The sequence below is a fragment of the Nyctereutes procyonoides genome, unplaced genomic scaffold (genome assembly GCF_905146905.1).
Source record: "Nyctereutes procyonoides isolate TBG_1078 unplaced genomic scaffold, NYPRO_anot_genome, whole genome shotgun sequence".
Lineage (NCBI taxonomy): Eukaryota > Metazoa > Chordata > Mammalia > Carnivora > Canidae > Nyctereutes > Nyctereutes procyonoides.
In genome coordinates, this window is record NW_026575119.1 from 1,407,185 (window position 1) to 1,431,673 (window position 24,489).

The following is a 24,489-nucleotide window of genomic DNA, read 5'->3' on the forward strand; positions in this document are numbered from 1 at the left end:
ACTTCAGAGGAAGCAGGAGCTACATGTAGTCTACCCGTCCAGGTGGAGAGCCATAGTAAGCAGAGAACATTTCGCCCTGGAACCTGGGAACTAGAAATATAAATGTCGAGTTGTAATTAGAGCCACAGGAGTTGGAAGAAATTGTACAGAGAACCTGAGGAGGGAAAAGAAATGGAAGTCTCAGGCTAGAACATAATTTCCTGAATAGATTTTGATCGAGACAGAAAAGTGGCCTCCCAGACATCTGCCTAGTTCAGTGGCATGTAGAGCACCTGTTAAGGAACCTGAGTATCTATATGTACGTGTGCTTTATGAGGGTAAATGATTAGATCTTATGGTTGGAAATACCATTGCTTTTGTTTTTAAGTATGTTCTACTATATTCCCTTTTTTTACTCTTGGAAATGCCAAAGGTAGTAATAACCATTTCTTTATGTGTGGAAGAACTCAGGAGAACTTTATTAACAAATAAAACACACTAGTTTTTTAAATAGCTTTTTTTACAATATTTTTACATTTTACATTTTTTACAGTATTTTTACATTTTATACTTTACCATATATATTTTCAACACATTAACATCTAGCCTAATGCTTTCTTCAGCCAAATGGTTTACATATTCTCTCTCCCTTCCTAATTTGGGGAAACTGAAACAGAAAAGAAGATAAAATGACTTCTCCAAGACCACACAGTAAGAAGTTTTAGTGGAAAACATACATGTTCTCACTCAATTTGCTGATCCTTTTACAACTTTTAGCTCATTGCATTGCATTTAATTCATTGAGATTGGGCTGGAACATGGCCCTGAAAATTAAAGGCCAGTCTCATCTTCTAAGATTTTCTGGTTTGGAGAACAGTAGAGAGCATCTGGTGAAACCACATTAATAACAAATCTAAAAAGTGAGGGGAAATAAGGACTATGTAATTCCAAAGTTTCCCCAACTCTAACTAGAAAAGAAGTTGCCTTTAAGGGTCTGAAAAGTTAGTCCTGACTCTATAAAGCACTTTACTCTGTCAGTGGCTGACATTCAGAAATATCTGAATTTAAAGAGAGACTTTCTTACTGAACTCATTAGCAGTATGCAGCCATTTAGGGAAGGAAGGAGATTGTCAAATATTAATACATTATATTAATGAAACATGAAGAATTTTCTAAGTGGTTCAAATGTATAGATTCTCTTTCAGCTTTTCTAATCCTTTAGTACCAACTTGAGAATTTTATTATTTGTTTCTTAAATATGACAGAGATAGGAATAAGCATTTATTACAATTGAGTGAATGATGAATACTCCTATTAGTCCGAATTTATGTACTATAAGCTTATATTATTTTATCAAAATTGAACCTTAAGGTATTTGGGTCCTGTCATTTATATAGAGATCCCAAAAAACATGAATTCAATCATTGCTTAGAAGAGGTGGTTTTTTAAAACAATGAAATATAGTACAACCACTTTGGAAAATAAACAATTAATTGCTTATAAAGTTAAACGTACATTTAATAGACCACCCTCGGCTAAATTTGTAGGCTTTCACCCAAGAGATGTAAACACATTTAGGTCTGCAAAGACTTGAACACAAATATTTGTAGCAGTGCTATTCAGGATAGCTCAAAACTGGCAACAAGGCAAATGCCCATCCGTGGGTGCATGGATAAGCAAATCATATTACACTCAACAAGAGAGAGGATTGATTTGATGCATACAATAAGAGAATTCATACTGTTTGACTGATACGAAGTTATATAAAATCCTAGAACAGGCAAAGCTAATTTATAGTGACACAGAAAGCATCAGTGATTGGTCCTGTGATGAGGGGTGGGGATAAAGAGCACAAGGGAACTTTTTTCAGGTGATGAGGGAACTTTTTGAAGTGATATTCAGTTTTTTTTGTTTTGTTTTGTTTCCTCCCCCCCCCCCTTTATAAGAGACACAGAGAAGCAGAGATATAGGCAGAGGGAGAAGCAGGCTCCCCATGGGGAGCCCAACCTGAGCCAAAGACAGATGCTCAACCACTGAGCCACCCAGGTGCCCCCAAATTTTATTTTTTCTTAAAATATATCTGGAATTTGTTTCAGATATAATAAGGTGAAAGACACAGGGAAAATTACCTTTAGAAGAAGAATTTATCACTTCCTAAGAGGAAAGGGCATGCCATGCATCCAGGGCCACATTGGGAAGTTCCAGGGTTGGTCAGGAAGCACACAGAAGGAGCTACCTAGAGCCTTTATTGTGTTTTTCTGGGAAAGGCAACACAGGGCAAGATAAACAGTTTGGGATTGGCTTGGTTGAAAGATTTCAGCAGTTCAAGGCTTTGGGTGGGCCTAGTTGTCCCAATACCTGGCCCTGAGGTGATTTAGGCCAGTGAAAATATTAGCAAGTTGTGTGACAGTCAGATAATGGAGGTGGTTGGGGATATGGACTCTGGATTGGTTTGTTTGCATATGAAATGAAGTTCACAGGGGAGCTGTTTGTCATCTCCAGGATTAGCTAGCTAGCCAAGAAGGGCACTCTGTCCCGTCAGCCAGGACCCTAGTCTGAAAAAAGAATGTAATTACTACACTGGGGTATATGTTTGTTGAATGTAATTTATATCTCAATAAAGTTGTTTGGAAAAGTAAAAAAAAAAAAATGGTGAAATATAATGGACAGATGAAATTACTTAAAGCAAGCTAGGAAAATTCCTTCTCAAGTACATTAAATGTTTTCAAACAATACCTGAGTATATATAAAGGACAAGAACAACGCGGAGTACTTCGCAAGTGTAAGTTCATTCAAGCACTTCTTTTTTTCCCTTCTTTTTTTCCTCTTCTGTGTCATGACTGGTTTCATTTCCTCAACACATAAAAGAAAGGTGGCTTTTTCAGTTATAGGTTGTCTGGGGTTATTCAACCTTTCTTAGTCCTTTGCTGCCATGTTCCTAAGGTATAGTGTATGCATTCTTAGGGCTGAAAATCAAAGCTTCAGTCAGCTTCTCCCTCAACTTTTTCAGAATTTAATATGTCCTTTAGCACTCCATGGTGTAGGTTCCAGAGTTAAATATCAGTAGTCGTGAGGAAGTCCTAGCTTGTATCCATTTGGAATGTGCCCCCTATTACTTGTCTCCCTCACTGGTCTTAGGCTGCCCACTGGAGCTACATAGGATCCCCTCCAAATCTTTCTTCTAAGTAACTGCTCTTCAGTTATTCGAAGATGACTATCATCCCTCTCTGAATTTTTTTATTGCCCAGGTTTGCTCCTTTCCCAGCTTCATTAAGTCATTTTCCCCCATTACTTTATTCCCATTCTTTGTTTCCCTGATTGTACTTTGACTCCAGAATCCAACACAAAAACATTCTGTGCGTGTTTCCATTGACTTGGTCCACACTTGTATGTCTGTTCATGTGTGCATTAGAGAAAAAAGGAATGAAGTTGGAGAGGGAGGGAGAATCTGCATGTGGGAAAACAGAGCATATGTATGAATTTAGGAATCAGACAGTCCTGGGGAAATTAATTCTGGCTCATCCTAGTGACTTTGCACATGTAGTTTCATTTCTTTGAGCCTCAGTTTCTTGACTTGAAGGATGACAACTGCTGATCCTCAGGTGAGGATAAGAGGTATGTGTGAATTACCTGACAGGTCCAGCACGTAGTAAGCACTCAGTGTGGGAGACTTCATGTCGGTAAAGCTCTCATCTGTGGATTTACCAATTCCATTAAACCTAAAGCTTGTGCGAGAGTCGGTGTACAATACTTAAAAATTAAAAGTCACAGTAGGATCAAAATGCGGGGAAGGCCTGTGGGATGAGCAGCTGCCCAGTCACATTATCTTAAGATACAAAGAGCCCATTATAAGTTACCAATAATAAGACACCCAAGACTTTATCACCTTTTTAAATTTTTTCGTATTTCAGGTTCTCCTGCCCAAATTTATTATACTATGGTATTTGTCTCAGTGACAGTGTATCAGACAGGTGATATATGACATGTTTATTCTCTATAAAATGATTCCCTAAAATAATAATCTAGATAAACATCCACACTGTAGCTCTGGTTGGTGCCCATATACACACAATAGAGCATGCACTTAAACACAAACTCACATCATGGGTTAATGTTAATAAGCTCATTGAGCATGGAGCCAGTGATTTTTATATATTCTGTAAGATTCTGTATCTAAATTTATTTTGAAGGCAAAGTGGCATAACAAAGACATCACAACATCTCCCTGAGCTTCCCTCAACTAGGAGTAAATGGGAGATTTCCATTTCCAGAACCATTGAGCTATAACTTCTCAAGTGACCAACTCACCTAATTCGTATTTTTAATCAACTCTTTAAATATGACATTAAATAAAATTAAAAGTACTCATATGAGTGATTTATAAAGCATATTGTAATAAATCTTGCCATAATTGATGGCATTTACTGTTTGCATCCGTTAACTTTTTTTCCTTTCAGGTAGATTTTTCTATTTAATAGAAGTCAAGCAAGAAAAGTCAGGTTATAATGATCAGAGATTGTGTATACTATGAAGGACACACTGACTGCTAATGTTGTATCATGGTGCCTTGACCTTGCTTGTGTGATATTTGAAAAATAATGTTAGATCTTATGTGACTTTTTAATGCCACTTTTCCTCTAGCACATTTATATAATGCACTTTTATTTCCAGGCCAATCAGAAGATGCAATATTGTGATTATTCATAAGTTTTCTTTAATAAGCATTAGGTGCATTTATTACATAATTTATTCATTTTTCATAATACAGTAGAGTTAAATACAGCAGTGCTTTATGTGGTAGAAGAAGACATTAGACTCCATTTGAGCAAATTTTCTACTTTAAACACCAAAATATTGAGGGTACAGGTGAAATTATTTTAATGGCACTCCTTATCTCATATAGCATTCCAGAGCAGTAATATAAAGACTTACCTTTTTTTTTTTTCTGATGGCAAAGATGGTATTTGTTCATTAAGGAAACTTAGTCATGTATCTATCCATAAGCATGAAAAGGAAAGTAAACAGTAATTTAATCCTCCACTCAGAAATAGCTCCTTTTAGGGGCGCCTGGGTGGCTCAGTCAATTGAACATTCAACTCTTGATTTCAGCTCAGGTCATGGTCTTAGGGTCCTGGGATTGAGCCCTGCATCAGGCTCCATGCTCCTTGGGAAGGCTGCTTCAGGTTCTCTTGCCCTCTCCCTCTCTTTCTACCCCCTGCTCACATGCCTGCACACACACTCTCTCTCTCTAAAATAAATAAATCCTGGGCAGCCCTGGTGGCCCAGCGGTTTAACGCTGCCTTCGGCCCAGGGCCTGATCCTGGGGACTCAGGATCGAGTCCCGCGTCAGGCTCCCTGCTTGGAGCCTGCTTCTCCCTCTACTTGTGTCTCTGCCTCTCCCTCTCTCCCTCTCTCTCTCCCTGTCATGAATAAATAAATAAAATCTTTAAAAATAATAAATAAATCTTTAAAAAAGAGAAGAAATAGCCCCTTTTAATATTTGGTAGTTTTTCTCATGCATATAGGGGGAGAGAGTATTGAACCTACTACCTCTCTGTAACCAGCCCCTTTCATACATGTATGATAAGCTTTTCTATATTTTAAATATTTTAAGAAACATTATTTGTAATAGCTTTATTGTAAAAATATGTCCTAATTTACTTAGGGGTTTTACATTTTGTGTATATTTTAAATGGCACCCTGAAAAATTTTAAAAAGGTAATAAAGATGATGATCATGAAGATGGATGGCTTTGCACATTATTATGATAACCTTCTGAAGTGGAAGAAAGGTCTGAATCAGAAGGAATGCAGAACTTTAAGGCTCAGGATGCCTATTGCAAAAATACCCCTCAAAGAGTCTCCATGTAAATATCTCCTACTTAGTAGATTGCCTTGTTTTGTTTCTCTTGCTATGCAAAAAGCAAAATTTTGGTGTAGTCCCAATAGTTTATTTTTGCTTTTGTTTCCCTTGCCTGAGGGAAGAAATGTTGCCAAGGCTGATGTCAAAGACCTGTTTTCTTCTAGGAGTTTTCTGATTTCACATTTAGGTCTTTAATGTATTTTGAGGATTTTTTTTTTTTTTGTATGGTATGGTGTTAGAAAGTGATCCAGTTTCTTTTTTGCATGTAGTGGTCCAGTTTTTCCGACATTATTTATTGAAGAAACAGTCTTTTCCCATTGTATATTCTTGCCTCCTCTGTCATGATTGATTGACCCTGTAATCATGGGTTTATTTCTGGGCTCTCAATTGATCTGTGTGTCTGTTTTTGTGCCATACTGTCTTGATTACCATAGCTTTGTAGTATGGTTTGAAATCTGGAATTGTGATACCTCCAGCTTTCTTCTTGTTTCTCAAGATTGCTTTGACCATTTGGGGTCTTCTGTGGTTCCATGCATATTTCAGTATTATTTTGTCTAATTCTGTGAAAAAATGCTGTTGATATTTTGATAGGGATTGCACTGAATCTGTAATTGCTTTGGTACTATGAACAGTTTAGTAATAGTAATTCTTCTAGTTTCATAAGCATGGACTATCTTCTCATTTGTTGGTGTTGTCTTTTATTATCTTTCATAAGGGGTTTTTTTTAAAGATTTTTTATTTATTTACTAGAGACACACACACACACACACACACAGAGAGAGAGAGAGAGAGAGAGAAGCAGGCTCCATGCTGGGAGCCCGATGTGGGACTCGATCCCGGGTCTCCAGGATCACACCCTGAGCTGAAGGCAGCACTAAACTGCCAAGCCACCAGGGCTGCCCTCATCAGTGTTTTGTAGCCTTCACAATATAGATCTTTCAACTCCTTGGTTAAATTAATTCCTAGGTATTTGGTTCTTTTTAATGCAATTGTAAATGGAGTATTTTCTTAATTCCTTTTTCTGGTATTACATTATTAGTATACAGACATGCAACAGATTTCTGTACATTAATTTTGTATCCTGTGACTTTACTGAATTTATCAGTTTTAATAGTGGAATCTTTTTTTTTGGGGGGGTGGAGTCTTCAGAGTTTTCTATATATAGTATCATGTCATCTGCAAATAGTGAAAGTTTTACTTCTTCCTTACCAATTTGGATGCCTGCTATTTCTTTTTTTTTATCTAATAGCTGCAGCTAGGACTTCCAGTACTATGTTGAATAAAAGTGGTGAAAGTGGACATCCTTGTCTTGCTGCTGATCTTAGGGAAAAGCTCTCAGTCTCTCCCCATTGCGTATGATGTTAGTTGTAGGTTTTTCATATATAATGCCCTTTATTATATTGAGGTAATGTTCCATCTTATCCATTTTGTGGAGGGTTTTTATCATGAATGTTTGTAGTATTTTGTCAAATGATTTTCCTGCTTGTATTGAGATGATAATGTGGTTTTTATTCTTTCTCCTGTTAATGTGCAGTATCATACTGATTGGCTTGCAAATATTGAACCACCCTTGTATCCCTGGATTACGTCTTAAGTGATCATGGTGAATAATCTTTTTCATGTGTTGTTGAATTCAATTTGCTAGTATTTCGTTAGGATTATTGTATCTGTGTTCATCAGGGATATTGGCCTGTGGTTTTCTTTTTCTAGTGTCTTTGGTCTAAAATTTTGTTTGTAATATTTGCATTTATGTTATGAGGAATGTCGGTCTGAAGGTTTTTCCTTCTATTGGCTTTTTGTCTGGTTTTAATATTGTATAATATCTGTATAATATTGGCCTCATAGAATTAGATTGTTAGAATTCTCTCCTTTTCATTTTTCTAGATTTTTTACATAATTGGTATTGTTTCTTCTTTAAACATTCAGTAGATTTCACCAAACCAATCTTGTGGACTGGAGTTTTCTTCAAGAGAAGCTTTTTAACTAGAAATTCAATTTCTTTGAAAATATAGGGTCACTTCTTGAGTGAGCTTTGGTAGTTTGTGTCTTTCAGGAAAATTGTTGATTTAATTTAAATTATCAGATTTTTATGGCCAATATGTTGTTTGTAATTATCCCTATTATCTTTTTAATAGGAGTTAGCATCTGTAGTGAGGTCATCTCTCTCATTCCTGATATTGATATGTATCTGATTAGTTTATCAAATGTATTGATATTCTCAAAGAATCTATTTTTTATTTAATTTATTTTTATCTGTTTTTCTGTTGTTATTTCACTCATTTACTCTCCAGTCACCTATTTCTTTTCTTCTGCTTACTTTGGGTTAAATTTTCTTTTTTTGGTTTTTAAGGTAGAAATTGAGGTCGTTGACTTGAGACCTACTTTCTTTACTATTTGCTTATTAGTACTCTAAATTTCTCTCTGTGTCCTGTTTTTTGATATGTTCAAAAATATTTTTAATTTTCATTTTGATTTCTTCTTTGAACCCATAGGTTAGTTATAATTGTGTGACAACAAATATTTGCAGATTTTTCAGATAATGTTTCTGTTTTTTTGTTTTCTACTTTAATTCCACTGGGGTCAGAGAACATACATTATATGACTTGAGTCCTCTTAAGTTTATTGAAACTTGTTTTATGGCCCAGAATATGTTCTGTCTTGATAAATATTTCATGTGCACTTGAAAACAGTGTATATTCTGTGGTGTTGGGTGGAATGTTTTATAAATGTCGATTAAGTCAAGTTAACCTTTAATACCTTTAGTGATTCTCTGTCTCTTATTGAGTATTGATTATGAATTATTATCTGTTTTTCCATGCAGTTCTATTAGATCTTTCTTTTGAAGTTCAATTATTTGGAACATAAACATTTGAGATTATTATATCTTTTTGATGAGTTGACATTTTATAATTATGAAGCGACCTTTTTTTGCCTGGTATAATAGTCATTGCTTTATAATCTTTTTCTGATACTAGTATTGCTACTCTATTTTTCTTTTGTCTCATGCTAATGTGATATATCTTTTTCCATTCTTTTTACTTATAACCAGTTTGTATCTTCGTATTTGAAGTGCCTTTCTTATAAGCAACATAAAGTTTGGGTCCTGCTTTTTTAATACAAACTCTGTCTTTTACTGGGATATTTAGATCACTTGCATTTAATATGATATTGGTATGATTAGATTTTAATCTATCATCTTACTGTTTTATTTCTATTTGTCCCATCTGTTTTATTCTCTCCTATTTTCCCTTGGAAAACTGAGTATTTTTATGATTCCATTTTTTAATTGTTGGTTTTTTAGCTAAAATGTTTTGTGATTTTAGTTTTGCTTTGAGATGTATAATATACATGTTTAATTTATTATAATCTACCTCCCAGTCATATTACACCACTTCACTGATAGTATAAGAACTTTACAAATGTATACTTCTATTACTCTTCTCTCAATTTTTGTCCTATTGTTATCATATGTCATTTTTATATATATTATAAACCCCACATTACATTCTTAATTATTTTTATTCAAATAGTTGCCTTTTTAGAAGGTTTAAATATTAAAAAGAAAAGCATTGTATGCTTACTATACAATTCCCATTTCTAGTATTCTAATGTTCCTGCCTAAAAGACATTGTTTAGCATTTTTATAGTGTGAGTGGACTTGTAATGTATTCTTTCAGCTTTTGTATTTATAAAATACCTTCATTTCTCCTTTATTTTTTAAGATACTGTCTCTAAACATAGAATTCTAGATTACAGGTTTTTCTTTCAGTACTTTAAAGATGCTGCTCCACTGTCTTCTCACTTGCATTGTTTCCAATGAGAAATCCTCTATATGTAATGTATTTTTGGAATGCCTTTACATTTTTTTTTCACTAGTTTTGAGCAATTTGGTCATAATATGCTTTGGTGTAGTTTTCATGTTTTTTTATGCCTCAGGTAATTTTGAGCTTTTTGGGTCTGTGTTTATAGCTTTACTCAAATTTGGAAAAAAGTCTGCCATTCTTTCTAAAATGATTTTTTTTTGTCTTTCCATCTTTCTCCTCTCCAATAACTTGCATATTAGGCTGCTTGAAGTTGTCCTGTAGCTCACCAATCATTTCTTCTTTTCTTTTTTTTTATTATTCTCTGCTTCCTGAGTTTCATTTTGGAAAATCTCTAATTACTATGTCTTCAAGTTTGCTAACATTTTCTTTTGACATAGGTAATATGCTGTTAATCCTATCCAATGTATTTTCATTTTATATATTATAGTTTTCATCTCTGGAAATTTGATGTGGGTCTTTTTTTATCTTTCCTATATATTTAACTTTTTGAACATATGAAATACAGTCATTACTTAATCAGTGTTAGAGCTTAATATTCATGACTGCTAATTCTAACGTGTGTCAGTTCAGAGTCAGTTTTGATTATTTTCTTTATTATGGCTCATGTTTTCCTGTTTCTTCGTATGCTTGATAATTTTTTAATAGATGTCAGATATTATGAATTTTATTTGCTGGGTGATGGATATTTTTGCAGATCTGTTCTAAATGTAGTTAAGACACTTGGAATTAGTTTGCTCTTTTCAGTCTTGCTTTACAATTTGTCATATGAAACCAAGAAATGCTTGGTGTAGGGCTTGATTTTTTTCCCTACTGAGGCAAGATCCTTCTTTGTCCTCTACTGGATGTCCAATGAACGAGGATTTGCTTCAATCTGGCTGGTAGGAGGAGGTGCTACTCCTGCCCCTCTGTGAGTGTTGAGCAGCATGGATTTTCTCTTGACCTCACATAGTTTCTTCACTTGCATGTGCTGATCAGTACACATGCAAATATTTGATAGAGACCCAGCTTCGTTGCTCTTTCTCTTTCTACAGCTCTGTCTTCTCCGTTACTCTGGGTGTCTCCACCAGGGTTCTCCCTTCCTACAAAATTGTCAGACAACTCATCTCATTTGTTTCCTGTCTCCCAAGAAAAGTCTTGTGATTTGATGTCCAATGTTTTGAAATATTATTTCACATATTTTGTCTATATTTTTTATTGATTCAGGCATGAGGACAAATCTGGTCTCTATTTCTCCATCTTGGCTGTAGCAGAAGTCATGCCTGTTAATTTTGGCTAATTTTCTATTGAAAAACATTTAAAATTTTAAATAGATTAATCTGTCTTTACCTTAATGGTGTCTGTCTTTGGTGTCATGCTTGAAACACTTGTGTATTTGATGGCATATAAAATATTTACCTATATGTTTTTCAGTCTTTAATTGCCATATTTTTATATTCAAATATTTTAATATATATTTTATTATAGACAATTTGGAAAATAGCTAAATTGGAAGTGAAAACACCTGAAATGCTTCAGCAAACACACTGGCAGCACACATCTTAACATATTTCCTGTCATGCATTTTGCAATACCTTTGTTTTTTAGATAGTTGTTACCCTAGAGTGTGTGTCATTTACCATGTTCATTTAATTTATTTTCCATCTTGCTGCATAATCTTTATAACTGTATCATAATGGCTGAGTTATATTTCATCAAATGAGTACACTGCAATTATACTACCTTTACCTCTATTGTTAAACATTTTAGTTATTTCTTCTTAAATAGAGTATATGAAACATAATTATCTGGCAGGGCATTTTTAGGGAATCTTAATTTTGCTTTTTTCTTTTCTTTGACACTCTGGGTAGAGATGCAGATATAGTTCCTCTCTCATTCTATCATCACTTCCCCCTCCAGGCCCATACCACTACACTCAGTAAAACCATGTCTCTATAAAAATGAGAAAGAAATAAAAACATTTGTTTCCTAATAATAGTGCAGTCTATTTCTTATTACTCAGATAATTATAAATAGGAAGAATTTTTAAAGAGCCTGTAATGTACATTTTCCATATGTATTAACAAGGCATTGAATTGTTTTCTAATTATTATTTGTGCTTGGTTCTTTTTAGAAAGTTGCTATTCAAGTCAAATACATCATAATGCAGAATTCTTTATCAGTACCACCAAAAGATCAAGGTAAGATAAACCATGCTGAGGAAAATGGTAATGTGCATGTTATAAATAGTGGAAATTGACATATTCAGTGCCACTGTCCTCTGACCACAGGTAATTTATTTCCTGGAACTAAGAAAAAAATTCTAATTATATCAGAAAGTTAATTTCCTTTGATAAATTACTGAAGTGTATATAAGGACATGTATCCTTGATAGAGAACTCCTCGAGAGCAGGGCCATCTCATCCCACACAAAACTCAGAGAATCCAGCCCATTCGCTGGCAGTTAGTTGGCACCAGTTGATGTGAAATGCAATTATCAAGTACTGGCTTTGGTGAAGCAGAACAACATGTTTTAGTGAAAATATATATATATTCATACACATGCTGTATAGAGAGGGGATATTCACAATACATTTCTTTGACTTGTTTCTTCCCATTTTAAAAAGAAACCTAGAAAAAACCATTCTGCAGTCCCACGTGATTTATAAAGAAAATCATGGTTTTTTAACAGGGATTCCTGGAGGTTTTAGAAAAGTAATATATAGGTGGAAATAAAGTCTTTCTGAATACAGAATAATTAAATTTCCTTCACTGTCAAGGGCAAACTCTAACCCTTAGGAAGAATTCAAATCTTTCACCTACCGCTACATATTCTCTTCTACACAGAAGTTTTGCTATGTATGTGAGGAAAATAATGTTTTAATGATGCCAAATTGGGCTTCCTTCACAGAAGATGTAACTTTTAATGAATGGAGGGAATTTGCTACAAAGAACCCTTAACCAAAACAAAAGGCAGCATCGTAACTGGAGTCTATGTTTGACATTTAATTCTAGCACTGAATTGCTGTCTTAAGACACATCACTCGATCCATCTTTCTCATCTATAAATCTATAAAATGAACTTAGTAAGTACTACTTTACAGGTCATGTGGAGATGGAAGGAGATAATACATGTAAATCACCCAGCTCCTTCCTACTTGTGTATTAGCACTATAAGATGACAGTGGGTATGCTCCTACTGGTTGTTTTTAATATCTGGGCTCCATCTGAGGAGGGTGATATAATGAGATGAGCATGGCTGCCTCCTGCTTCAGGTGCCTACTGGCCTTAAAAGGCCAAGCATGATCCAAGGGGATCCAAGGGGAGGAAACACAGAAGAGACTCTAGCTTAGTTTTGGTCTGGACATTTGGCTAAAGGAGAGTAAAAGTCCTTGAGACTCAGGCAAGATCCAGCCCTGGACACAAGGGCAAGAAAGGACATGGGATGAGAGAGAGGAGAGCAACACTAACTAGAAATAAAAGTGTGCATTTTCTATGAGTTGTCTTCTGGCATAGCCTTTGGAAGATTTCTGCAGTAGTAGGTAGCTGATCAAGGGTTTGGAAACTTAGTGTCCTACCTGGTATCACCTTCTTCATCTGAGTTAGAGGTATGACTGCTTAGAAGGAAGAGCAGGAAAGCTGGCCTCCTTTCCTACATCTACTGCCAACCAGCCGTGGAACTTCAGACTACTTATTTTGTTTGTAAGCATTGATTTCCCCATTAGTAAAGCCAGGATTACTAGATATTCTTTTCCATCTCTAAAAATTGGTAAATCTATGTAACTACGCAATGAGCTGCTTGGTTTCTGGCTGATAGAGGGAAGTCATTCATGTCATCTCACACCTTCTGCCTACTTTCTCATCAAGCCTTGTTTTGTTTTCAGGTCTACTTCTCCAGATATTGCATAATCTTAGTTACCTCTATGGGCTTGGTAGGAAAATAAGATGCCTTCAAGCCTAGCAAGGGGTTCATTCAGTAGCTCTAGTAAATACTTCGTCAGTCTTTTCTGAGACCAAAGATGCTTAAGCCTCAAACCCAGAATTTAACAGAGAAAAAGATGACATAACTAAAAGCTCAATTAATCAAGTGCCTCCAGTCACTTTAACCACATCTTTAGATTTCTTTGTTGTACTTAATCCTCACGGTAAGTTAGATACAATCTTTATTTGAAAGTTTCAGGGAGATTGGTTACTTTTACCAAGATCACCAGTCAGGGAAGTGACTGAGCTAAGATTTGAACCCAGATGTATCAATATCCGATACTCACTATTTGTCCCCTGTGTCACACTATAAATCTATAAAGAATACTTCTGGGGATCCCTGGGTGGCGCAGCGGTTTGGCGCCTGCCTTTGGCCCAGGGCGCGATTCTAGAGACCCGGATCGAATCCCACGTCGGGCTCCCGGTGCATGGAGCCTGCTTCTCCCTCTGCCTCTGTCTCTGCCTCTCTCTCTCTCTCTCTCTCTCTCTCTCTCTCTGTGACTATCATAAAATAAAAAAAATTTAAAAAAAAAGAATACTTCTGGTTCTATTTTTAGATTATTCCCCTTTTCCTTCTCTGATCAAACTTTAATTTATATTTCTGTCATCAAATATAATCAGTTATGTGACATGTGAAGTGTGCTGGGCACATGTCACTTGTTAATTAAATGCTAAGTAATTTATTTAACACATCATTGATGGCTATCTATAAATTACGATACTTATAAATTTCAGACCTGTAAACACACATGCACATATATTTTACATATTACTGTATGAAATTCAGGTAAGATATTACCAGCAGAGATGTGGGGCTTAAGAAAATCCAGCATACCATATACTGTCTCCTAATAAAATTTCTGTAGTGGAAGCAGATTTAATGATCACCTGTATGATAGTTAACCAGGAATCATGTCAGGATTCAAAGATCTAAGGAATCCAGAGATAAGTCAGACACAGCTGGTGCTTTCACAAAATATAAAATCCTGTTAGAAGAGCAGACATGTTTGTAATTAACACATGACAAATGCTCTCTTTGAAGAGAGTATGACGTCATTTACGAACCTGGGTGAACCTGGACAGTTGGTTTAGGTCAGAAGTTTTGAGGCTGACGTTTTGGCCAGGAAATAGAGCAGAGGAGATGACATTTGTTCAGGACATTAACACCTGTAGAAAACAACCTAGTGGAATTTAGAGGTCAAGGGATATTAGTTTAATGCTGTGAAAGAACTGGAGGAAATTAATTATAAATTCTAATGCCTTTTATTTAAATGTTTTCTAATTTTTTGTAAAGAAATTTAATATCACCATATCACTGTAATGATAATTTATAGTATATTGAAAGATTTCCATTGTAATTTAGTATCATCATTATTTCTCTCTGCATTGAAGTATTACTTATAGCACCTCCAGAATTTCGTTAGACTTACTTCATTACCATTTTCTATCTTCTCATGCATTCAGGATTTGGGGAAGGACTTACGGTTTTCCCATAACTTTCTGTTCTTTTGTTTGATATTTTCAAATGATAAGATAATAGAAATATAAGGGCAAGTATTTTGTGTTGGAAAATAGCAAATTGTAGCAAGTAATAAACCATGTTTTGAAGGGAAAAAAAGGCATGAAAACCACAGGATAAGGCCAACTACAGTTGTTGTAGTTTCTACTTTAAATTTGTTGAAGGACAAACAGAACTACCACAGTGATTGAAAATGCCCATGAATCTGCTTACTTGCCAGATAAGGAAACACACAAATGAGTGGCTCTGCCAAATAGTTCTCTGACAGGGACAGTTTATGTTGTCCGTGTGCTAGATAGTTCACTGTGGTGATGCCAGCCAATGAAGGATTGAAGTTTGCATCTTGGATAGGGCAGGATGAATTGTCAGTCTCCACGTAGTTGGTTAAAACACGTCCTGCTATCCACTAGGCAAGAAAGAGTCTTCATGTAAGCCCAGGGAGGGTCTGTTTTACTGGAGTCGTTGGAAATTCTTCATCCTCTACCAGCTTCACAGTTCAGCTTTGCCATTGATGAGGCAAGTGTGCCGCAGGTAGAAAGGTCTATTTCCATGAGTCTTCTAATGTTTTTTCTCAGCTCTGTCATATTTATATTGTCAAAGATAGTTTTAAAATTGTGAGCACTATTTTTAGTCAGTGAGAGTAATAATAAATGGGGGTGAGAACACAGCAGCTGCTTTGAGGCAAGAGGGGTTTTTAATGACCCCCTTTGGAACTACTGCAAATAGCTGAATATGCACTGTCAACCCCGACTCAATTCCAAAACCTGGACAGTGTTTAACTGTGTGGTCATGGCCATTACTGTGTATCACGGGAATTCAGATTTGGATCTTGGAAAAAAAAAAAACTGGATTTTCTGATTTAATAAAATACTTTTAAAATAATTACAGTATGGCCTAAAAATATAAAGACTTAAAAATATATACTTACATACAGATGTAAACATTTTGATATTGGCAAATATAGCATGTTAGAACTCAGGGAACATTTGGGGAAAGTAGTGAAAATTCAGTTGTTTTTTTTTTTAAGTTTGGAAAAATAATCTTATTTTTAGGCTTCTAGTATCAGGTTCCTTATATACTTCTTGATGATTTTTTGTATGTGTCTCTGGCAAGCTTTAAAGCAGTTCGGCATGTAGTGGCTTCTCATATATACATTAAATTTTGTTGAAAATGCTTTAGACTCAAACTTCAAAAAAACTCATATGACTTAGATGCTGTGAAAACATTTTAATCTGTGCTTCTTGACGAAACACCCAGGTGGAGTTCCCAAGTCTGCATGTTCACTTAACAAATATATGGCCTTTGGAGAGGCCATGAGCAAAGCACAGGGGGAGAGAAGGAAACCCAAACTAAGCTCTCCTATTACAGCTCAGTTTCAGTAAAGGTGTGCTGCCTATCAGAATGGTTTGCTTTTTATGAGAATTTAACCTAAAAATGGTGTATTATCCTATTATCTAACTACAGTTTGACTTTTCCCAACATGGTATTAAAGCTACTTCTTAAGCTCCTGTCCTGTTTTCTCTTCTCCTCCTCTTCCGTCTCTCTTTCTTCCCTCTCAGTCTGGGAAAAGAATATGAAACTAAAAGCTGAAGGGTTGAGCTCTATTTATCCTTCCACCCTTCTTTTTAGGCTCTGTGTCTTGGCTCAATCAGTGAGCCTCAGCCCCTTCATCTCTAAAATGGGGGTAGTAATACTTGCTCTGGAAGAGCCAGATGAGATAAGATACAGTCGATCCTCATCATTCACAAGAGTCACATTCTCTAAAGTCACCACAAACACTAAATTAGATAATACGGAACCGTGGCTCCACAGCATTAGGTTCCTGTGAGCTTCTAGTCACAACACAACATTTTCATTAACTGTCAATATAGAATCTAGGGTTTTGTTTTCTTTTTTTAAGATTTTATTTATTCATTCATGAGAGACACAGAGAGAAAGAGGGGTAGAGACATAAGCAGGGGGAGAAGCAGGCTCACCTCAAGGAGCCCGATGTGGGACTTGATCCTGGGACTCCAGGATTACACCCTGGGCTGAAGGCAGGCACCAAACTTCTGAGCCACCCAGGCGTCCCCAGAATCTAGTTTTATGTGGAGTCCTTAATCTTGAACTCCCAGACACAACATTATATAACTCATGCCTAAACAGAGCTTATCTGACACATATATTTTTTTCTACAGAGCACATCAGTGTCTTCACGCTTAGGAACACTGGATAGCACAGCAGCCCTATGCTTGAGGGATATTTTAAACAGTGAAATCGCCAACCAAAAAGGAAAAAAATAAGAAAAATGTGACACTACATAGAACACCAAAGAGACGATAGAAGAGCTGAAAGAAGGCAGAGAGAGCATCAACCACTGCTGAGAATGTGTACATGAAGTGACACAGGTTCTTTGCTTGTACGAGTCCACAGATGACCATGCAAGTGTCATCAGTATGGGATTTGGGGACTGCAAATAAATTTTAGCAAGCAGAAGGATTTGAATCTGTAAACAATGAGGATCAACTATATATAAATGTACCTTGTAAATTCTTTTAAAGCACAATGTGGGGATCCCTGGGTGGCACAGCAATTTGGCGCCTGCCTTAGGCCCAGGGCGCGATCCTGGAGACCCGGGATCGAGTCCCACGTCGGGCTCCCGGTGCGTGGAGCCTGCTTCTCCCTCTGCCTGTGTCTCTGCCTCTCTCTCTCTCTCTCTGTGACTATCATAAATAAATAAAAATTAAAAAAAAAGAATAAAGCACAATGTGCATTTCAGAATAATTTGCAGAATAAGTTACTTTAGGTAACATTTAACTCAGATATAATAATTTTGTATAAAGTTGATATTATCAATGTTAAGTTAATAAAGTATTAACTGTAGGCTGCTTGGGTGGCTCAGTTAAGTGCCTGCAGCTCAGTCATGACCTCAGGGTCCTGGGATCAAGCCCCATATCATCTCCCTGCTCAATGGGTTCTACTTCTCCTTCTCCCCCGTCCCTCTCCACAACTTTTGCTCTCACACTCTCTTAAATAAACAAAATCTTAAAAAAAAAAAAAAAAAAAAAAAACCTTTAAAAAGGGATTCCTGGGTGGGTCAGTGGTTGAGCTGCCTTTGGCTCAGGGTATGATCCTGGAGGCCTGGGATTGAGTCCCACATCAGGCTCTCTCTATGTATGGAGACTGCTTCTCCCTCTGCCTATGTCTCTGCTTCTTTCTCTCTTTGTGCCTTTATGTATAAATAAATAAAATCTCAAAAGAAAAACCTTTAAGAATATAGTAATAAATACATTATTTGAAAAAGACTGCAAGTTCTTAGCTCAGTAAAGCTATGAATATAATTATTATTACAAATTCCTTAGCTCTTCAGCGCTCACATTTAATGCACAGTAGCTGGAGAACCACTATAATCTGACGCTTTGTGTTTAGTGGTTAACATGGCTTTGTGACCTCATAATTGGGAGAGGGAGGGAGAACATTCCCTATGTATTACCAAAATATTATGTTTCTAAATATGTGACATTCATATGGAAACATTTTTATCTCAGCTAGTGGTGTAAATGCTGTTCTTGGGCTTTTGGTACCATTTTATTTCTCAGACCAAGTACAAATTGACATTTTCAACCTGGTTTTGGTTAACTTACTTAATGTTGGAAATTGGAACTTTCCAGTGTAATCACCTCTGCAAAATACCACTATGGATTATTAGTATGTTATGCTGTTGACAGAAGTACAAATGGAAAACACACACATACCTATAGGAATTTCCTCATAGAACAAAATGGAAATAACCTGAGTGGCCTAAAGTTTATCAGGTAGACTTAATATTGGAAGTTACTTTCCTATTTTGAGATAAAACACTAGAGTTTAAAATATTCTTATTGGTAAATTCAGATTATGAGTATTTTTGTTGTTTGAAATAGCCATATTTCCACTGCTTAAAAAGCAGGCTACTAATCATAGTCTGCTTGGGCATGTATCAGTGTCAATGTGGCCATTTGGCAGCAGAGTCAGAAGCTCCAGTTAACCATGCAAATATATTTCATAGCATCACATTCCACTTTGTCAGAACCCCCCGCTGCCTTTATATTATTAACATAAATGCAGGTGCAAATAGCATTTATGTTCTTTGATAGAAAGCAGTTGGAGACATTTCACTGAGGGACACAACACTTTCAGATTGTGTACATCTGTTCAAATAATGTATCCAGCCCCAGTGACATGAACACAAGGATGGAAACATCTGCCCCTGAGACCATTTGCCATATAGCAGGTGCTTACATCTTTATTTATGCAGATGGTTGGTATGATGAGTTGAGCTGGGATAAAAGCAAAGAAGTTGACAGAGGCATTTAGCATGCTTTGCAAGCCAGAAATATAGGTTAGGTGTTTCATGTTTGTAAAAGTCTAATACTAATAAGAATAGAAATGCATAAGTCTTGTAAAGCTTTAATGGAATAAACATACTGTCCCTCTGTAGATTAATTGGCACCAAAATTATAAAGATATTTACAGAAATTCCAACATCCAACTTATGCTAGAAACAAAACTTATTAGTTTTATTTTAATAAAATGATTTTGAATGCATTTTGTTACAAGTTCTTTAAAACAGTGTTTTAATCTTGTGATGACATTTCCTAAAACTAGGGGAAAATACAAATAACATTTTTTTTAAATTTTTTTATTGGAATTCAATTTGCCAACATATAGCATAACACCCAGTGCTCATCCCACCAAGTGCCCCCCCTCAGTGCCCATCACCCAGTCACCCCAACCCTCTGCCCACCTCCCCTTCCACTACCCCTTGTTCATTTCCCAGAGTTAGGTGTCTCTCATGTTTTGTCACCCTCACTGATGCAAAATACAAATATCATTAATTTAAATATAATTTATTAGCTATTCCATGAATATAAATTCAAACTAAGTAAAATAAATTTTTGCAGCATTACATCTTTATAAGATTTTTGTCTAGCATTTTATTATTTCATCTTCATTCTAACATTTCCAATTACTGATATTTTAGTTATAATTGATATTTTTATTAGGATAAATTACCTTTAAATGCCTTATTTTCAAAACTGTGTCCCATGGACCTGCCGTATTATATTCTCACAGGAAACAATAGTGAAGGAAACAAAAACTTATCAACCAAAAGCAAGACATTTCCAGATTTTGTCTTATGTTCTCATTCACCCACAGAGCAAAAAAATCATAGAATCTCAAAAGAGCTGGGACATTAGATTTTATTTAGTTCAGCAGTTCTCAAACTTTTATAGTTTGGGGACCCCTTTATACTCATAAAAATTTGAGGACTCTAGAGAACATGTTTATGTCCATTATATCCAGTGGCATTTATCACTTTTGAGATTATAAACTGAAAATATGTATGTACTTGTGAATTCATTTTAAAATAACAATAACAAGCTCATTACAGCTGAATATAAATAACCTATTTTATGTAATTAGAAACAATTAGAAGACTGGCATAGACTGGTTTTTTTCAAATATGTTGAAAGTCTAGCTTCATTAAAAATGTTGGAGTCTTATATCTGGTCTTATATTCAGTATGTTGTGATACGTCATTTATGTTGAAGTGTTTGTAGAAGATCTAGTTTTACATTAGCTAGAAAGAGAGAGAGTATATTAATAGCCTTTTCAGATAATTATGCTTATTTTTCTTGATACAATGCCAAAATGTGTCCAATAACTGTAACTGACTTTAAATGAGTCAGGTAACTTCTTAAAGTTCAGTTGTGATGAGAAATTTGAAACTTATGTCAATGTGCTTCTTATATTCTGCTACTTTTTGATCTGGCTTACATTTGAGTTAGTCTTTTAACCATCCATGTAACATCAGGTATGGGTTATTTTGGGGGGAGGGGGAAGTTCACTGAATTTGTGGATTTTCTATACATCATTTTAGCCAGTATTTTAAAGATCCTCTTTGTTCATGAGACCACCAGTCCCATCCCAAAAATCATTAAGTATTCGGAAGTTTCAGACTCCCAGTGATGGATTCATGTTTTCCAAAATTCTAACTGCCCCTTTTAAGAGTACTTTTTTTTTTTATCACTGGCAGTGGTTACCATCAGTTTTTTTTTTTTTCTTGTAGTGACAAGCTTTGTTCATCCACTTTTGGGAAAATATCTGCCAAATACCCAAGTTTGACCATGCTCTTTCAACATGTGTCTGTCAGATGTTCTTTCAAGTAAAAGTGGTATTCCATGACAAAAGGCGCTAGATCAGCTTCACAACTCAGTGGCACACGTGCTTTCCCTTCGGTATGCAGCAGAAGGTTCTATGCTATGAACCATTTCATCACACAGAATTTTAAAATGGCATGTAAGGACCATGGTTTTTATAACACTAAAATTGTGTGCTGCTTCTGCTGTGTTGTACTGAGAGAGTGTGTTAAGAATATGGCTGTGTGGACAGTTTGCTGTCATTGCCTGAACTCAGGCTAAGGTGCCAGAGCACTTTGACCCAATGCTCCCTTTTGTCCCATCAGTGCAACATATGCAAAGGTCAACACACTGGAAAAGGCAAATGGCATCTTGTTACTAGTATGAGAGGAGGGTGTTGGGACCCTTCCCCGGGTTTGCAGACCACATTTTGAAGACTGATGCTCCACTCTCATCCGTTCTTGTTAAAGGAAGCAGCTAAAGATCAATAAGGATTATCTTGCTCAGACTAGTTCCAGGAGCAAAAGGAAGAACCAAAGCCAGCCCTCTGCTCTCCTTCTTATATGTAATTTGTTTGCTTTTCCCTGAGGAACTCCTTCTCCCCCAACACCACCAAAAAAGGGAAAAGCCCCCAGATCCATAGGCCACAGCACTGATGTTTGATCAAGTTTATTAAAGGGGCAGGGCTTTCCACAGGAGGAATTCAGAAATTCTTTCAACATTTTTAGACTTTTTTGCTCCCAGTGTTCCTCAGTGACTTCCATTTCAAAAGCCGGTGGTATGGGATTAGAAAATCTATATTATTACTACACTATAAAAGACGTTTGTAATGATTTTTTTCTTCATTTTTGCACATCATAAAAAAGTACTTTAAGTCAGTACTTAGATGTGTCATTAAATATATTGTGTAATTGTTGCTTTTAAAAGGTTACTTTTGGTGTGAGCCTGATTTTCCCACTGGAAACTGTAAAAGAAGGCCACCTTTGCAAGAGCCTAGCTTTTAGTGCCCAGGATACTGTGAAGGGAATCACTCTGTGTATTAACTGCCCCTCCAGCATCCATGCTATGGATTCCTATTAGAAAAATAAGGCTCACTCTCTCTCCTGATAGTTACACTCTGTGATTGGAAAAGGGTAGTCAAAAGGATCTTTATTTTCTCAACATAGAGATGGATTATGTGGCACTCATTAGCCACTGGGGGAGACTGACATATGACTAGATAAATTGCAAAACATCTTAATAAGTAATAAGTTCAGTGTGTTGGAATGTCAGGGGAACAGCTTTGGCGCTAGACAGACCTGGGTTCAAATCTAATTCTCACCAGCCTTGTGCCCTTACAGGAAATATTCAGTTTCCGTGTCCATAGACTGGAGATGTTAATATTAAGAGTTGGTGGAGGATTAAATAAGATATAATAGATTAAGCACCCAATTGACTCCTGAAAGTAGGACATTTTAGTATTCCACAATGGAATTTAAAGGGGTAGGGGACTGAGGGATGAATACAAGTTGATGAGTAGAGACAGGGACCATATATACTAACTACTATTAAATTTTCTCAAGAAAAGAAAGGAGGTAGGGAAGTAACTTGAAGAGGAGATAAAGCCCAAATACTCTTTATTTGTGTTTTGGTTTTATATTTTTGTGTTCAACAAAAGCAAAGGAGAAAGCAAGACAGTATGGTTGAGAGTTAATAGTTCACTCATTAGTGAATAACATATTGTGTGATGGCTGTGTGTACCAGAATCTGGGGTCTGAGGTCCTGGAAGTGAATAAAATGAGCTCCTGCTTGCTTGGAGCTTATATTCTAGCAGGAGGAGATAGATAATATTATACCATTATAATGAAGGACAATTAAAGCAGAGAAAGAAACAGCAGGTGATCATATGCGGCTGAACAGGTACTTCTAGATAGGATGGTCAAGGAAGGCTGGGAGCTCACTGATGGTAAAAGACCTCTGAGGCAGCATGAGGGGCCTGGAGAGAAGCATGGGGTACAGAATAGGGTTGGAAATACTCCCATTTCCTTATTCTAAAATGCACATTTTTTCACATTTTACTGTCTTGGGACTTGAGGTAGATGAGTTGTATATTTAGAGTAACAGTGATTCTCCCTCCTTTTCCCTCACTTTTGAATAGGGAAGTTTATTTGTATTGTCTAATTACATATAAGAATTTAGAAAAAAGGAGAAGGAACAGTACATGAGTTCCTACTTGATGACTTCTCTTTTGTGCACAAGGTCCTAGTTGCTCTAGGCTGCTATAGAAAAGTCTCATAGAATAAGTGGCTTATAAATTGTTTGTCACAATTCTGGAGGCTGAAAGTACAAGATCAGAGTCCCAGCTTCGTCAGATTCTGGTGACAGCTGTTAGGGAGGAAAAATTTTTTCTCTACCCTTTTTGGTTCTTTGGCTGACCTAATAATCATATTAACAGAGGACAAGAGAAAAACAAATTTAATTATATATGAATGGAGGCCCCACAAAGACAATGAAATCAAGGATAAGTTGGACAATTGATATTTATAGGCCATCCTGAGCTAAGAAAGGAGTAGGGGCCTGAGGCTTCAAAGGGGAGGAAGGTAATTCATAGGATGATAAGAAGAGCAGGTGTTTGGTAATTAGATGTTTGCCCTGCTATATACAGATAAGGCATTTAGATCAAAGTTATCTCTGGTAATATATCTCTCTCTGATCCAGGCCCCCTAGCAAAATTCTTTTAGGTAGGTAGAAAGAGGTAAAAGTTTTTCCTGAGTCTTCTGGGTCTTGATTGCCTTCAGTTCAAAATAAGCCACATACCAAGGATGCCTAGGTAGCACAATCAGTTAAGTATCTGAATCTTGGTTTCAGTTCAGGTCATGATCTCGGGGTCCTAGGATTGAGCCCCACATTGGGCTGTATGCTCAGCACAGAGTCTACTTGAGATTCTCTCTCTCTCTCCCACTGCCCCCCCACCACTCATGCTCTCTCTCGCACTCTCTCTCAAATGAATAAATCTTTAAGAAATAATAATCCATATGCCAAAGTAGGACATTTTGGGGTCATGTATTCTGCTCCCCTTCAGAATCCTCTTCTGGGTTGCAAACATCTTTTCATTGTATCCTCACATGGCAGAAAGAAAGCAAGAGAGTTCTGGGGTCTCATTTATGAAGACATCAATCCTATTCATAAAGGTTCTTCCCTCATGACC

General features: G+C 36.3%; 1 protein-coding gene across 8 annotated transcripts in view; it reads left to right on the forward strand.

Moving 5' to 3' along the window:
- The window catches only part of ZNF438 (zinc finger protein 438), a 410,158-nt gene that overhangs the window by 370,006 nt on the left and 15,663 nt on the right, over positions 1 to 24,489 (forward strand). For all 8 annotated transcript variants that reach the window (XM_055334535.1, XM_055334533.1, XM_055334538.1 and 5 more), the window contains one exon: positions 11,776 to 11,842. In XM_055334535.1, coding sequence (XP_055190510.1) covers positions 11,806 to 11,842 — 37 coding nt within the window. In that variant the 5' untranslated portion in view covers positions 11,776 to 11,805. The remainder of the gene's footprint in view (positions 1 to 11,775; positions 11,843 to 24,489) is intronic.